General features: G+C 44.8%; 1 protein-coding gene across 3 annotated transcripts in view; it reads left to right on the plus strand.

Annotated features, from left to right (window-relative positions):
- Positions 1-14050, plus strand: part of zfyve26 (zinc finger, FYVE domain containing 26) — a 121248-nt gene that overhangs the window by 50264 nt on the left and 56934 nt on the right. For all 3 annotated transcript variants that reach the window (XM_070878970.1, XM_070878971.1, XM_070878972.1), the window contains exons 23-24: positions 1618-1722; positions 8266-8388. In XM_070878970.1, the coding sequence (XP_070735071.1) occupies positions 1618-1722; positions 8266-8388 (228 nt within the window). The remainder of the gene's footprint in view (positions 1-1617; positions 1723-8265; positions 8389-14050) is intronic.

Below are 14050 nucleotides of genomic sequence, written 5' to 3' on the forward strand. Positions count from 1 at the left end.
TCATTCCCTCTGCATGTCTTCATACATTTTCTATATGTCTCTCGCTGCATTTCATACAATCTGTCGCAATTAGATAATGCATTTTATATACAGTCAGTTAGATGTATATTACATGTTTAGACTCATAGATATTTGCAATCTAATATGAGCTATTCCATATGTACAGTCTCTTAAATGAACCATTCCATATTTACTGTCTGTCAATTAATGCATTATTCTACTTGAATTACATAGAATGTACAGCCATTTGGCCTAACTGCTCCATGCCGGTGTTTATACTCCTACAAGCCTCATTGCACCCCTCTTCATCTAAACATATCAGCATAACCATCTATTCCTTTCTCCCTTATGTGTTTATCGAGTTTCCCCTTAAATATATCGGTTATTTGTTTCAACTACTCCCTGTAGTAGCGATTACCACATTCTAACCACTTGCTGGGTAAAGAAGTTTCTCCTGATTTATTAGTGACTATCTCATATTTATAGCCCCTAGTTTTGATCGTCACCACAAATGAAAACATCTTCTCTATACCTACCCTATCAAACCCTTTCATAATCTTAAAGATCTCTATCGGTTCACTTCTCAGTCTTTTTTCTGAAAATTAACTTTCAGTTTGAGTTATTAGATCTGTACAGTGCAGTCACAGATATTGGGACTGAAATTCGGGTCGGAGGCTTCCTTCAGACGAACGCCTCTGACCCAAGAATTTTTTCCGAAAGTACCCAGTGGTCTCGGAGGCGCCTGCGATTGCAGTGGGAGGCCTTCTCTTCCTGTGCTTTGGCGCACGCCCCTGTCCTCGAGGTTCACTCGAAGAAGGTGGAGTCAAGTGTGAGTGGACAACCAATCAAGTACAGTATTCTCATTGATAGCAATGAGATCGCCGTATCTCCGAGTTCATATTGCTATCAATGAGAAAAAAGAAAAACAACACATTAAACACAATATAAAAAAAATAAAAAAACACCTCCCATAATTAAAATTAATTGAAATGAAAGTTAATTAAATGTTTTAGAAAAAAATATTTTTGGGATTTTTTTTAATAAAGTGTTTTAATAGGATTTAAAATAAACTTACCTTAGTGGTCAGGGTTTTTAACATAAAATGTGTATTTAAATTTTATTTTTATGTTTTAAAACTCTTACGCTGGTAAAAGTAAGCTCTGCGCCTGCTTTAACCAGGCACAAAAGTTTTAAGGAGATTCGCTGGGCAAGAGTTGGGCAAATAGCCCAATCTCACCGGCGCGAATGTCCTGGCTGCGGGGATGCGTGGATCTGTCAAGCCAAAACTTGGATCGGAAAAGCCAGTTTTCTGCGCATTTGCGCTGCGGGCCGAAAACGGGCTTTTGTGGGGCCTTGCTGGGCCTGTACGGGCCCGGCAAGGCCGGAATTTTAGCCCCAGTGAATTATTCAATATGCACAGTCTGATTACATAATTAATATTTCTCATTTGTCAAACTTTATCACTGGGATTTTATGTGATAAAATTACTTTGTTGAACTGTCAAGCAAGTTTATACATTTTTTTGTGTGTGGTTTTGTTCCATTTGTTCTGAAAATGACATTATTGGAACATTGAAAATTGGTGTCTTAATCCTGAAATGGAGGTTTGTGTTGTCAGATTCTTAATCTGGGGTCTCCGGTACCTTGGTCTGGCTGGCAGGAACTGCGGACTGAATCCAGTGAGAACCCACAGACTGTGATGGACATCATTTTGAAGGCCGGGGTAAGAGAAAATTCTTGCTTAGTTTTTAAGATTTTGCTTTGAGAATCATGGTTATTAACAAAACAATTACATTGTTTTGTAAATATTTTTACTATTGGCTGATTATACATAAAATGGTGCATATTACAATACCTTAATGACTGTCACATCTGCATTTATTTAATGGCTCATAGTCTTGAAGATTATTGATTACTGACTACATATTATGTTGCAAAGAAGAGAACTATATTCCAGTTAGCTTTAATTGACATTTGCTGTGGATGCAACTAATCAATTTTAATGCATTGGAACAGAATGATCTTGTTGCATCTGTAACAAAAAGAACATTTGTTGAATTTAAAAAATACAGATTTTAATATAGATTACATAGGGTTAATGGAAAAGAAAGAATTAAGTGAGAAGCTAAACCAAAATAAAACTCAAGTGATTATGATGCCAACTAATTGCAGAAAAAAAACTGGTGCACTAATGGAGCTGTGAATTTTGTTACAGTTGGGAAGAAAAGAGAGACTGTGGGCTCAATTTTCCCCAGTGCCCTTTTTTTGGCATATATTGCCAGAGTTACACCCGTTTTTCTTGGCCCCAACTACTCCAAAAAAAAGTACCATGTTTCCCCGTTCTATTTGTTGAAATTGGAGCCACGCAGCCTGTCCTGTAGCTTCAGGGGGTGGAGCCTAATGTCTGCACCGAAAAAAATGATCCCCCCCCCCCTTCTGCGCATGCGCAAACAAAAGGGATGTTTTGACGTGATTGCTATGGGCGCACATGCCCAGTACAGCTCCCGGTCTGATTTCGACCATTTTTAAAGAACCAGTTGTGTGTGAGAACTTTAATTATCATTGGAAAAATTGAAGCTGCAATACAAGATGCAACGCAGTGCATGGACTAAGAATTTCTCACAGGGTGAAGTGGAAGCACTAGTTACTGTGATTGAGGGCAGATGGCACGAGCTGGATACCAGCAGCGGTCACACAAAAGTTCCACCAAAAGAAATGAAGAAACACTGGAACCCAACTTGCACAAGTTTACTGTGCAATGGTGACCACTCCGAGGTCTGGAGGCCAGTGCAAAAAGTGGCAGAACCTTGGTCAAGTAGTTAGTGTAAGTAATATTTTTATTTATTCATTGGAATTGCAATTGTAAATGTGACCAGCTGTATATGTCCCACCCAGCAGACAGATACCCTCTCTAAAAAGTTATATTTTCATCTTTGCAGAGGAAGGTGGCACACACAAACAAAAAAGAACTCAAAACAGGAGGAGGCCCGGTAAATCTGCACCCACTGACACTCTTGGAAGAGAGGGTCGCTGCTTTGATGGGTCCTGCCTGGAGAAAAGCAACTACCACTGCACAAGCTGGGCCCACAGTCGAGGGAGAGGGCAAATCCTGCAAATTCCACAGTTTGGCTTTGCTAAATGTTAAGTACTGCGCGGGCTAGCCATGCTTCGGTTCCTGGGGATGTCTCCGTCAGCTACGCTTCGGTTGATGCAATGTGCTATCATTCACCGTGGTCCTTCAAATCAGCCTGCTGCCTGCACTGTGTGAGCTTACTCATGCCACCCACCATGCCCCCTTCTCTGCTGCTAATCATTTCTCTGTTCTGTTTTATTTTGCAGAACTTGAGGCCAACCCTGACAATGCAGAAGAAGATTCAGATGCGGACGAGCCTGAAGAGGAGAACATCTTCCAATCCTACCTTCCAGACCAAGAGCATGGGGATGAGGGGGAGGGGATGGATGAAGCCTCCACTGTTATACTCACTCTGGAGGAGGTGCAGTTGCTGCCCATTGAGGTGGCAGCCCCTTTCCTGAGTGGTATGAGTGTTGGTGGGACATTCCATTGTTTCCCACCATCCAAGGCTGGGGATTTGAGTGGGGTGCAGCAAGGCACACCCAGGGCTCCACCGTCCCAGGCTGCGGGTCCCAGTGGGATGCAGCGAGGCACACCCAGGGCCCCACCGTCCGAGGCTGCGGGGTCCCAGTGGGGTGCAGCGAGGCACACCCAGGGCCCCACCGTCCCAAGCTGCGGGTCCCAGTGGGGATGCAGTGAACCACACCAAGGGTGAAGAGGGGAAGGAGAGCTTGACAGCACTCTTCTGAGGTGCAGGATCTAACAGATGTGGTTCAGATGATGGCAATGAGTGCGGAGAGTATTGACTTTACATGATCACTCCTGGACACCATCAGTGGGATGGGTAATGAGGTATCGGGAACATGGAGGGAATGCCGCAGGCAGCGGAAACAATGTCGGTGCACATGAGGGAGGGAATGTCGCAGGTAGCTGATGTGCTGTCAGTGAACATGAGGGAGGAAATGTTGGAGATAGTTGAGACACTGTCAGAGAAAATGAGGGAGGGACTGTCGGAGTTAGCTGCTGCAATAAGGGAACACGCCCAGACCCCGCGCCTATTGACAGAATCAGCTGCCACTCCTACTCCAATCCCCAGACCAGCCTCTGAGGTTGAAGTCACCTAGACCAAACGCAGCGGGTGGTCTTAGAATAAGGTGGAGGAGAGATGAGTGCAGCCATTCTTTGCTGTTGTTATTATTGTTACTGTTGTAACTGTTCTCAAATTAAAAGTTTTTGATAAATATAAATTTACAAGTTTTTAAGTGATCTTAGAGTTTGTAAGTGATCTTAAATAAACTTTAAAGTTTGATGCAAGAATATTTTTATTAAATTTAAGTTAAGTACAACTTTTGAATAAAATATATTTTAAATTATAACTGAATCGTTTACATTATTCCATTATTAACACAACTTTTTGATGTAAAGAAGAATCATTTCCATTATTTGTTCCATTATTAACACAACTTTTTGAAGTAAACAAGATTCATTTCCATTATTTGGTCCATTAACACAACACAACATTACGGAACAGGTCCAAACAGTAAACATGGTCCATTTGGAATAGTTGCCGCTGAGCCTTCAGGCAGCAAAGCGTTCACAGATGAGCTGCTAGTGCAAGGTTCGAGCAATCGTTAAAGGGGCACGATGGCCCACCCCTCCCCCACCGGCCTACCCTCCCCCGCCGTCGTGTTCCGGGTTCAGATAATTGCATGGCTTCCTCGTCCTCGTCCTCGTCATCTGCTGCATCCTCCTCATCATCAGCTACTCTCACCTCGGGTGGGTCTTCCACCACCAGCTGCTGCTGCCTCATGATGACTAAGTTATGCAGCATGCAGCACACAACAGTGAACTGACCGACAATCTCAGGGGAATACAGCAAGTAGCCTCCGGAATGGTCCAGGCATCGGAAACGCTGTTTCAAGATGCCAACGGTCCTCTCTATTATGCTGCGCGTCGCAATATGCGACATGTTGTATTCCCGGTCAGCTTCCGTCCAGGTTACGTGTAGGGGTGTCATGAACCAGGTGACGAGGCCGTACCCTTTGTCTCCCAGTAGCCAGCTCTGCCCTTCTGGCTACTGCTGAAACATGACAGATATAACGCTCTCGGGTAGGATGAATGCATCATGGGTGCTCCCAGGGTATCTTGCATCAACTGACATGATGTGATCCATGTCGTCACACACGAGTTGCACATTAACGGAGTGGAAGCCTTTTCTATTCCTGAACATTTTGGAATCCTCCAAAGATGCTTGCAAGGCGATATGGGTACAATCAACGCAGCCCTGTACCTTTGGGAAGCTAGCAATCCTGTAGAAGCCCACAGCCCTTTCACGCATTGCCTGGGCGGTCATGGGGAACTTTATAGAAACATAGAAACATAGAAAATAGGTGCAGGAGTAGGCCATTCGGCCCTTCTAGCCTGCACCGCCATTCAATGAGTTCATGGCTGAACATTCAACTTCAGTACCCCATTCCTGCTTTCTCGCCATACCCCTTGATCCCCCTAGTAGTAAGGACCTCATCTAACTCCTTTTTGAATATATTTAGTGAATTGGCCTCAACAACTTTCTGTGGTAGAGAATTCCACAGGTTCACCACTCTCTGGGTGAAGAAGTTCCTCCGCATCTCGGTCCTAAATGGCTTACCCCTTATCCTTAGACTGTGACCTCTGGTTCTGGACTTCCCCAACATTGGGAACATTCTTCCTGCATCTAACCTGTCTAACCCCATCAGAATTTTAAATGTTTCTATGAGGTCCCCTCTCATTCTTCTGAACTCCAGTGAATACAAGCCCAGTTGATCCAGTCTTTCTTGATAGGTCAGTCCCGCCATCCCGGGAATCAGTCTGGTGAACCTTCGCTGCACTCCCTCAATAGCAAGAATGTCCTTCCTCAGGTTAGGAGACCAAAACTGTACACAATACTCCAGGTGTGGCCTCACCAATGCCTGTACAACTGTAGCAACACCTCCCTGCCCCTGTACTCAAATCCCCTTGCTATGAAGGCCAACATGCCATTTGACTTTCTTAACCGCCTGCTGCACCTGCATGCCAACCTTCAATGACTGATGTACCATGACACCCAGGTCTCTTTGCACCTCCCCTTTTCCTAATCTGTCACCATTCAGATAATAGTCTGTCTCTCTGTTTTTACCACCAAAGTGGATAACCTCACATTTATCCACATTATACTTCATCTGCCATGCATTTGCCCACTCACCTAACCTATCCAAGTCGCTCTGCAGCCTCACAGCATCTTCCTCGCAGCTCACACTGCCACCCAACTTAGTGTCATCCGCAAATTTGGAGATACTACATTTAATCCCCTCATCTAAATCATTAATGTACAGTGTAAACAGCTGGGGCCCCAGCACAGAACCTTGTGGTACCCCACTAGTCACTGCCTGCCATTCTGAAAAGTACCCATTTACTCCTACTCTTTGCTTCCTGTCTGACAACCAGTCATTCCTCCAGGCATATAATGCAGCAGTCACCTGTCGAATACAGATATATGTTGCATGTTGAGAAATGGACCATGTTTACTGTTTGGACCTGTTCCGTAATGTTGTGTTGTGTTAATGGAACAAATAATGGAAATGATTCTTCTTTACATCAAAAAGTTGTGTTAATAATGGAATATTGTAAATGATTCAGTTATAATTTAAAATATATTTTATTCAAAAGTTGTACTTAACTTAAATTTAATAAAAATATTCTTGCATCAAACTTTAAAGTTTATTTAAGATCACTTAAAAACTTTGAAACTTGTAAATTTATATTTATCAAAAACTGCAGTTGTGGCTTGGAACTGTTCAGATGCATAGAATGAAAGTGCAGCTGTAACCTTCACTTCAACTGACAAAGCAATCCTCCTGATGCTTCTAGGTTGCAGGTCTGCTTTTACTAACTCTCAGATCTCAGTTACAACTTGTTTGCAGAAACGCAGCCTTCTAACACAGTCTGCATCACTCAGGTGCAGGTATGAATGCCTGTCTCGATATACCTGACGTGGGTAAGGCCTCCTGCCCATCACCCTACGTGCTCCGAGGTTCCTCATGCGTTGACATTGAATCAATTATCTCCTCCGCAGCACCATCATGCAGAAGGCTTGCACAAGGTATGGCATTGTCAGTATTGCCTCCATGATTAAATTATACCTTTTGCAAGAAGCTCAAAACGGCAGGCAGGACAAGGTTCTTTGATCTCTCTCTCCCCAAGGTCGACACCCTAGTATGGACCACACCCAGGTCTGAGCAGGTGCAATGACCGGGAAACCCCACCCCGGGCTTCATTTGATGCATAGTGTAAGGCTTATGCCTTCCATTCGCCTGTGTCCGGGCGGGAGACCGATTCTGCCGGCCCCGCTCCGACCCCCGAGCCTGGTTTGGAGACGTTCGGTGGTGATGTGTCAGGTTAAAAAAAAATCAAAAATTAAAGAATTCCATTAAACTTCCATTCCCTGCGTTTTTAGTTTTAAAAATTTAAGCTTGATTATGCATATTTATGTGTTCTTGACTCCAAAACTTCGCCTAAAACAATGGCGTCTTTCTGTGCTGATTTTTTGATGTGCGCTGGTTTTCCTTAAGTACCCAGAAGATTTTTCGGGAGTGGTCACAGACGCCGTCCTAGGAGAAATGTAAATTGGCCAAACTTGCATAATTGTGAAAAACTGGCGCAGACATCAGGTTACGCAAAAAAAAACTAACCTTAAAAAAAAAATCATTACTAACTGAGTTACACTGGCGCATCAAGATTGGGGAAACTTGGATTTTTAAATTTAGGCCAAAAATAGCGGCACGCGCCTAAAAGAAAAACGGCGCAAATCGCTGGGGACAATTGAGCCCCATGTTCTGTGGTATAAAAGCTATCCAGGAGCATACACCAAAGACCTGATGTGCACATGAATGAGTGGATTGAAGTAGTGGACAGATCGGAAAGCAATTCAGTCAGTTAGTCAATAGTAGATCATAATTCTTTCCAAACCTCAATTTGCCAGAATCACTAACCACAGAGTAACATGTAACAGCAAATGTTTGGGAGTGCTATCAAAACAAATTCTATCTTTAAATTCATGTTAGTATTAACCAACTGGCCAGTATCTGGAATGAATTAGTATTGTCCAATTTCATTATTTTCATTTTGCATGTGCATTGGATTTTGTTTACTAAGAGATCAATAAATTGTTATGTGCAGGAGTTTGAGCTTTGTGAATCTTGGGTCCAGCTGCATCCTGTGTCAATACACTTTACAATGAAGCTCAGGCGTGAATATCTCCTTTACCTGCTTGAGCAAGGAGATGGAGAGAGAGCGTTCCAGGCAAGTACTACAGTAAAAAAAAACTGACTGTGTGCTGTTTGTTGACCAATAATGGTGAATTTGTGGTGTTAGTAAAACATTTTGTACAATGTTAATATATCTCCCATTAATTCACAACTGATTTGGTGTGACACTTGTGATACTCTATACATTCATCTCCTGCATCTGTTGCTAGTATTCCCTCTTCACCTACACCATGTTGCTCCTACTGCTTTTAATGCACGTCCCTCATAATGCCAGAATAGGATATATTTCAGGCAGTTATTTATTCCTTATATTCATAATTTAACATTATCAGAGCTACTCCTTTAATTGGCGCCCTCAAAGCAGGCACTGGTAGCCATGTTAACTTGAATTATTATTGCCGCAATAAAGACAATTATTATCGCCTCCACAATTTTCCACAAAATTTGACATCCAGTTTGGATTTCTTCTCAGAAATGGGCAAGTGGAAATTTTCAATGCATCTGATGTATCTCTATGCTTGTACTGAATTTCAGAGCTTAAACAATTTAATTGTTGGTCAGATTTTTAGCAAATGTAATAGGTTTCCATCTGGCTCATTTCTTTAAATATTAACCCAAATGGAACTGTACCTGTGTTTTATTGTATGTCCATTGACTTGTTGAGGTCACAGCCTTACTACATGATTAGTTTTCCAGTGAAGGCTGTGTCTTCCTCTTGTATGTTAAATTCATTCAAATATATTTTAACAGTGGAATTTTTTACTTGATGATTGATCAAAAATTGTCTCAAAATTTTCAACCCTTGTACAAAGTGCTTTTTTGCCTAACGAACTTAGTGGTAAATGGAAGTGAAACATATCATAGAATCATAGAATGGTTACAGCACAGAAGGAGGCCATTTGGCCAGTCGAGCCCCTGCTGGCTCTCCAAGAGCAATTTAGCTAATCCCACTCCCCCACCCTTTTCCTGTAGAGCTGCAATTTTTTTTCCTTCAGGTACTTGCCAATTCCCTTTTGAAAGCCACGATAGTATCTGCCTCCATCATTCTTTCAGGCAGTGAATTGCAGATCATAACTACACGCTGCATAATATTATTTTCCTCAGGTCACCTTTGGATCTTCTAATCACAAATCTGTGTCCTCTGATTCTCGACCTTTCCGCCAATGGGAACAGTTTCTCTCTATCTACTCTGTCTAGACTTCTCATGATTTTGAACACCTCTATCAAATCTCCTCTCAACCTTCTCTGCTCTAAGGAGAACAACCTCAGCTTCTCCAGTCTATCCATGTAACTAAAGTTCCTCATCCCTGGAACCATTCTTGCAAATCTTTTTTGCACCCTCGCTAAGGCCTTCACATCCTTCCTAAAGTGTGATGCCCAGAATTGGACACAGCACTCCAGTGTAGGTCGGACCAGTGTTTTATAAAGGTTCATCATAACTTCCTTGCTTTATTTACTCTATGCCTCTATTTATGAAGTCCAGGATCTCGTATGCTTTTTTTAACCGCTTTCTCAACCTGCGCTGCCACCTTCAACGATTTGTGCACATATACCCCCAGGTCTCTCTGTTCATGCACCCCCTTTAGAATTGTACCCATTAGTTTATAGTGCCTTTCCTCATTCTTCCTTCCAAATTTTGTCACTTCACATTTTTCTGCGTTTCATTTCATCTGCCATGTGTCCACCCATTTCACCAGCCTGTCTATGTCCTCTTGAAGTCTATCACTATCCTCCTCACTGTTCTCTATACTTATAAGTTTTGTGTCATCTGCAAATTTTAAAATTGTACCCTGTACTCCCAAGTATAAATCATTAATATATATCAAGAAAAGCAGTGGTCCTAGCACCGACCCCTGGGGAAACACCACTGTATACCTTCCTCCAGTCTGTAAAACAACCGTTCACTATGACTCTCTGTTTCCTGTCACTTAGCCAATTTCGTATCGATGTTGCCATTCCATGGGCTTCAACCTTGCTGGCTATTATCAAGTTCCTGTTTGAAATCCATGTACACCACATCAACCGTATTGCCCTTATCAACCCTCTCTGTTACCTCATCAAACAACGGAATCAAGTTAGTTAAAAATGATTTGCCTTTATAAAATCCGTGTTGGCTTTCCTTAATTAATCCATACTTGTCCAAGCGACTGTTAATTTTGTCCCAGATTATCATTTCTAAAAGCATCCCCACCACCGAGGTTAAACTGACTGGCCTGTAGTTGCTGGCTTTACCTATTTTTGAACAAGGGTGTAACATTTGCAATTCTCTAGTCCTCTGGCAGTACCCCCGTATCTAAGGAGGATTGGAAGATTATGGCCAGTACCTATGCAATTTTCACCTTTACTTCCCTGAGCATGCTAGGATGCATCCCATCTGGTCCTGGCGACTTATCAACTTTAAGTACAGCCAGCCTTTCTACTACCTCCTCTTTATCAATTTTTATCCCATCCAGTATCTCAACTACCTCCTCTTTCATTATGACTGTGGCAGCATCTTCTTCCTTGGTTAAGACAGATGCAAAGTACTCATTTAGTACCTCAGCCATGCTCTCTGCTTCCATGCGTAGGTCTCCTTTTTGGTCCCTAATCAGCCCCACCCCTCCTCTTACTACTTGTTTAGTATTTATATTCCTATAGAAGACTTTTGGATTCCTTTTTATGTTAGCTGCCAATCTATTCACATACTCTTTCTCTGCCCCTCTTATTTCCTTTATCACTTCTCCTCTGAACTTTCTACATTCAGCCTGGTTCTCTCTTTTTCTGCTTCATCTTACTCTCTATCTCTCGTCATCCAGGGAGCTCTGACTTTGGTTGCCCTACCTTTCCCCCTCGTGGGAATGTACCTTGACTGTACCCGAACCATCTCCTCTTTAAAGGCAGCCCATTGTTCGATTACAATTTTGCCTGACAATCTTTGATTCCAATTTACCCGGGCCAGATCCATTCTCAACCCACTGAAATTGGCTTTCCTCCAATTAAGTATGTTTACTCTAGATTGCTCCCTGTCCTTTTCCATAGCCTGTCTAAACCTTATGATACCATGATCACTGTTCCTTAAATGTTCACCTACTGACACTTGCTCCACTTGACCCACCTGATTCCCCAGACCAGATCCAGCAATGTCTCCTATCTCATTGGGCCGGAAACGTACTGATCAAGAAAGTTCTCCTGATCACATTTCTGAAATTCTTCCTCCTCTCTGCCTTTTAGACTATTACTATCCTAGTCTATATTTGGATAATTGAAGAACCCCATTATCACTACTCTATAGTTCCTCCACCTCCCTGTAATTTCCCTGCAAATTTGCTCCTCTATATCCTTTCCACTAGTTGGTGGCCTATAGAATAAACCTAATAATTTAATGGCATCTCTATTTCTGTCCTTGACCCCTCCAGGACATCCTCCCTCTTCAGCACTATAATATTCTCCTTAATCAATACTGCCACTCCTATCTATTCATAATTAAAAGAGATATATACTGTGTACTCTTTATGGCTCCGTGGATTTGCCCAGTTAATAGCTGACCCATACAGACCATCAGGTTTGATGTTCAATCTCTGAAGTGTTCTGAGTTAGCTGATCTTATTCTGGATGAGCATGCTGCATTTGGCTTGAGTGTTCCAGGGTTAGGCAGGAGAAAATATTTTGGGACTTCTAAGCCTTTATGGCTTTTTAATAAACTCTGCTGGAATTGCTTACGTGGACTTTAAGGGCCCAAGTTTCCGGTGGAGTTGCTCCTAGTTTTTTGGAGCAACTAGTTTAGTTTGGAGTATGTTAGAAATTGCAATTCTCGGATATTAGTTTGCTCCAGTTCTAGTGAGTTAGTTTAGGTTGGCTTTAGGTAAGGTACTTTTTTTTCAAAAGGGGGTGTGTCCAGCCACTCAGGCCTGTTTTGCAAGTTTCGGCAGTGAAAACTTACTACAAACTAACTTAGGATGGAGTAAGTGTCCACTTTTGTAAGTTCTGAAAAACCTTACCTAGAGTTAAGTTTAGTGCAGGCACAGCCAGAGACGGCGGGTGGGAAGCATTAAACACAAAGGACACATCAACATCACAACAGCGGGGGGTAAGGGAAGTTAGAGGATTTTCCATAAACACCTTCACAACAATATTAAAGAAGCAAAGTACATTTAAAGCACTAAGCACTAAACAAAGCAGTACATTTAAAGTACCAAGCACTAAACAAAGCACAAAAAGTAATAAGCAATTAATTAATAAAAATAGAAGGAACCCTGCACCTAAAACACCAAGACCAAAGTAATAAGTAATCAATCAATAAAAAATAGAAGTCCTACCTTTATGTGAAGGGAAGGTGTCTCTGTCAGCGTCTCTCTCTCTCTGTATCTGACAGTGCGGGGTGGGGGTGTGTGTCTGTGTGTGTATGTGTGGGAGTGGGGGAGGGGTGGGGGAGGGGTGTGTGTGTGGGGGGGGTGGGTGGGGTTGTGTGGGGGAGGTTGGGGGGGGTGGGTGGGGTTGTGTGGGGGGAGGGTGTGTGTGTATGGGGGGAGGGTGTGTGTGGGGGGGGAGGATGTGTGTGTGTGGGGGGGAGGATGTGTGTGTGTGGGGGGAGGATGTGTGTGTGGGGGGAGGGTGTGTGTGTGTGGGGGGAGGGTGTGTGTGTGTGGGGGGAGGGTGTGTGTGTGTGGGGGGAGGGTGTGTGTGTGTGGGGGGAGGGTGTGTGTGTGTGGGGGGAGGGTGTGTGTGTGTGGGGGGAGGGTGTGTGTGTGGGGGGAGGGTGTGTGTGTGTGGGGGGAGGGTGTGTGTGTGTGGGGGGAGGGTGTGTGTGTGTGGGGGGAGGGTGTGTGTGTGTGGGGGGAGGGTGTGTGTGTGTGGGGGGAGGGTGTGTGTGTGTGGGGGGAGGGTGTGTGTGTGGGGGGAGGATGTGTGTGTGTGGGGGGAGGGTGTGTGTGTGTGGGGGGAGGGTGTGTGTGTGGGGGGAGGGTGTGTGTGTGGGGGGGAGGGTGTGTGTGTGTGGGGGGAGGGTGTGTGTGTGTGGGGGGAGGGTGTGTGTGTGTGGGGGGAGGGTGTGTGTGTGGGGGGGAGGGTGTGTGTGTGGGGGGAGGGTGTGTGTGTGGGGAGGGTGTGTGTGTGTGGGGGAGGGTGTGTGTGTGTGGGGGGAGGGTGTGTGTGTGTGGGGGAGGGTGTGTGTGTGTGGGGGGAGGGTGTGTGTGTGTGGGGGGAGGGTGTGTGTGTGTGGGGGGGAGGGTGTGTGTGTGTGGGGGGAGGTGTGTGTGTGTGGGGGGAGGGTGTGTGTGTGTGGGGGGAGGGTGTGTGTGTGTGGGGGGAGGGTGTGTGTGTGTGGGGGGAGGGTGTGTGTGTGTGGGGGGAGGGTGTGTGTGTGTGGGGGAGGGTGTGTGTGTGGGGGGGGAGGGTGTGTGTGTGTGGGGGTGAAGGGTGTGTGGGTGGGGGGTGGGGGGTGGGGGAGGTGTGTGGGGGTGGGGCGGGGTGGGGGGGGGTGGTTTGTGTGGGGGGGTGAGTGGGTGTGGGGGAGAGGCGGAAGGAGGCACCCTGCTCTCTCCTCCGGCCCTTCGATCATTGAGTGCCCCCCAACCCACACTCCTCCATCCCTTGCCACGCTCCCCCCTCCAACTGTTGCCATGCTTCCCACCCCCGCCCCCGGTTTCCCCCTCCCCCCCCCTCCCCACCCCGGTTGCCACGCTCCCCCCCCCCTCCCCCCCCTCCCCTCCCCTCCCCGG

Source organism: Pristiophorus japonicus, chromosome 4 (genome assembly GCF_044704955.1).
Source record: "Pristiophorus japonicus isolate sPriJap1 chromosome 4, sPriJap1.hap1, whole genome shotgun sequence".
NCBI classification, from domain to species: domain Eukaryota; kingdom Metazoa; phylum Chordata; class Chondrichthyes; family Pristiophoridae; genus Pristiophorus; species Pristiophorus japonicus.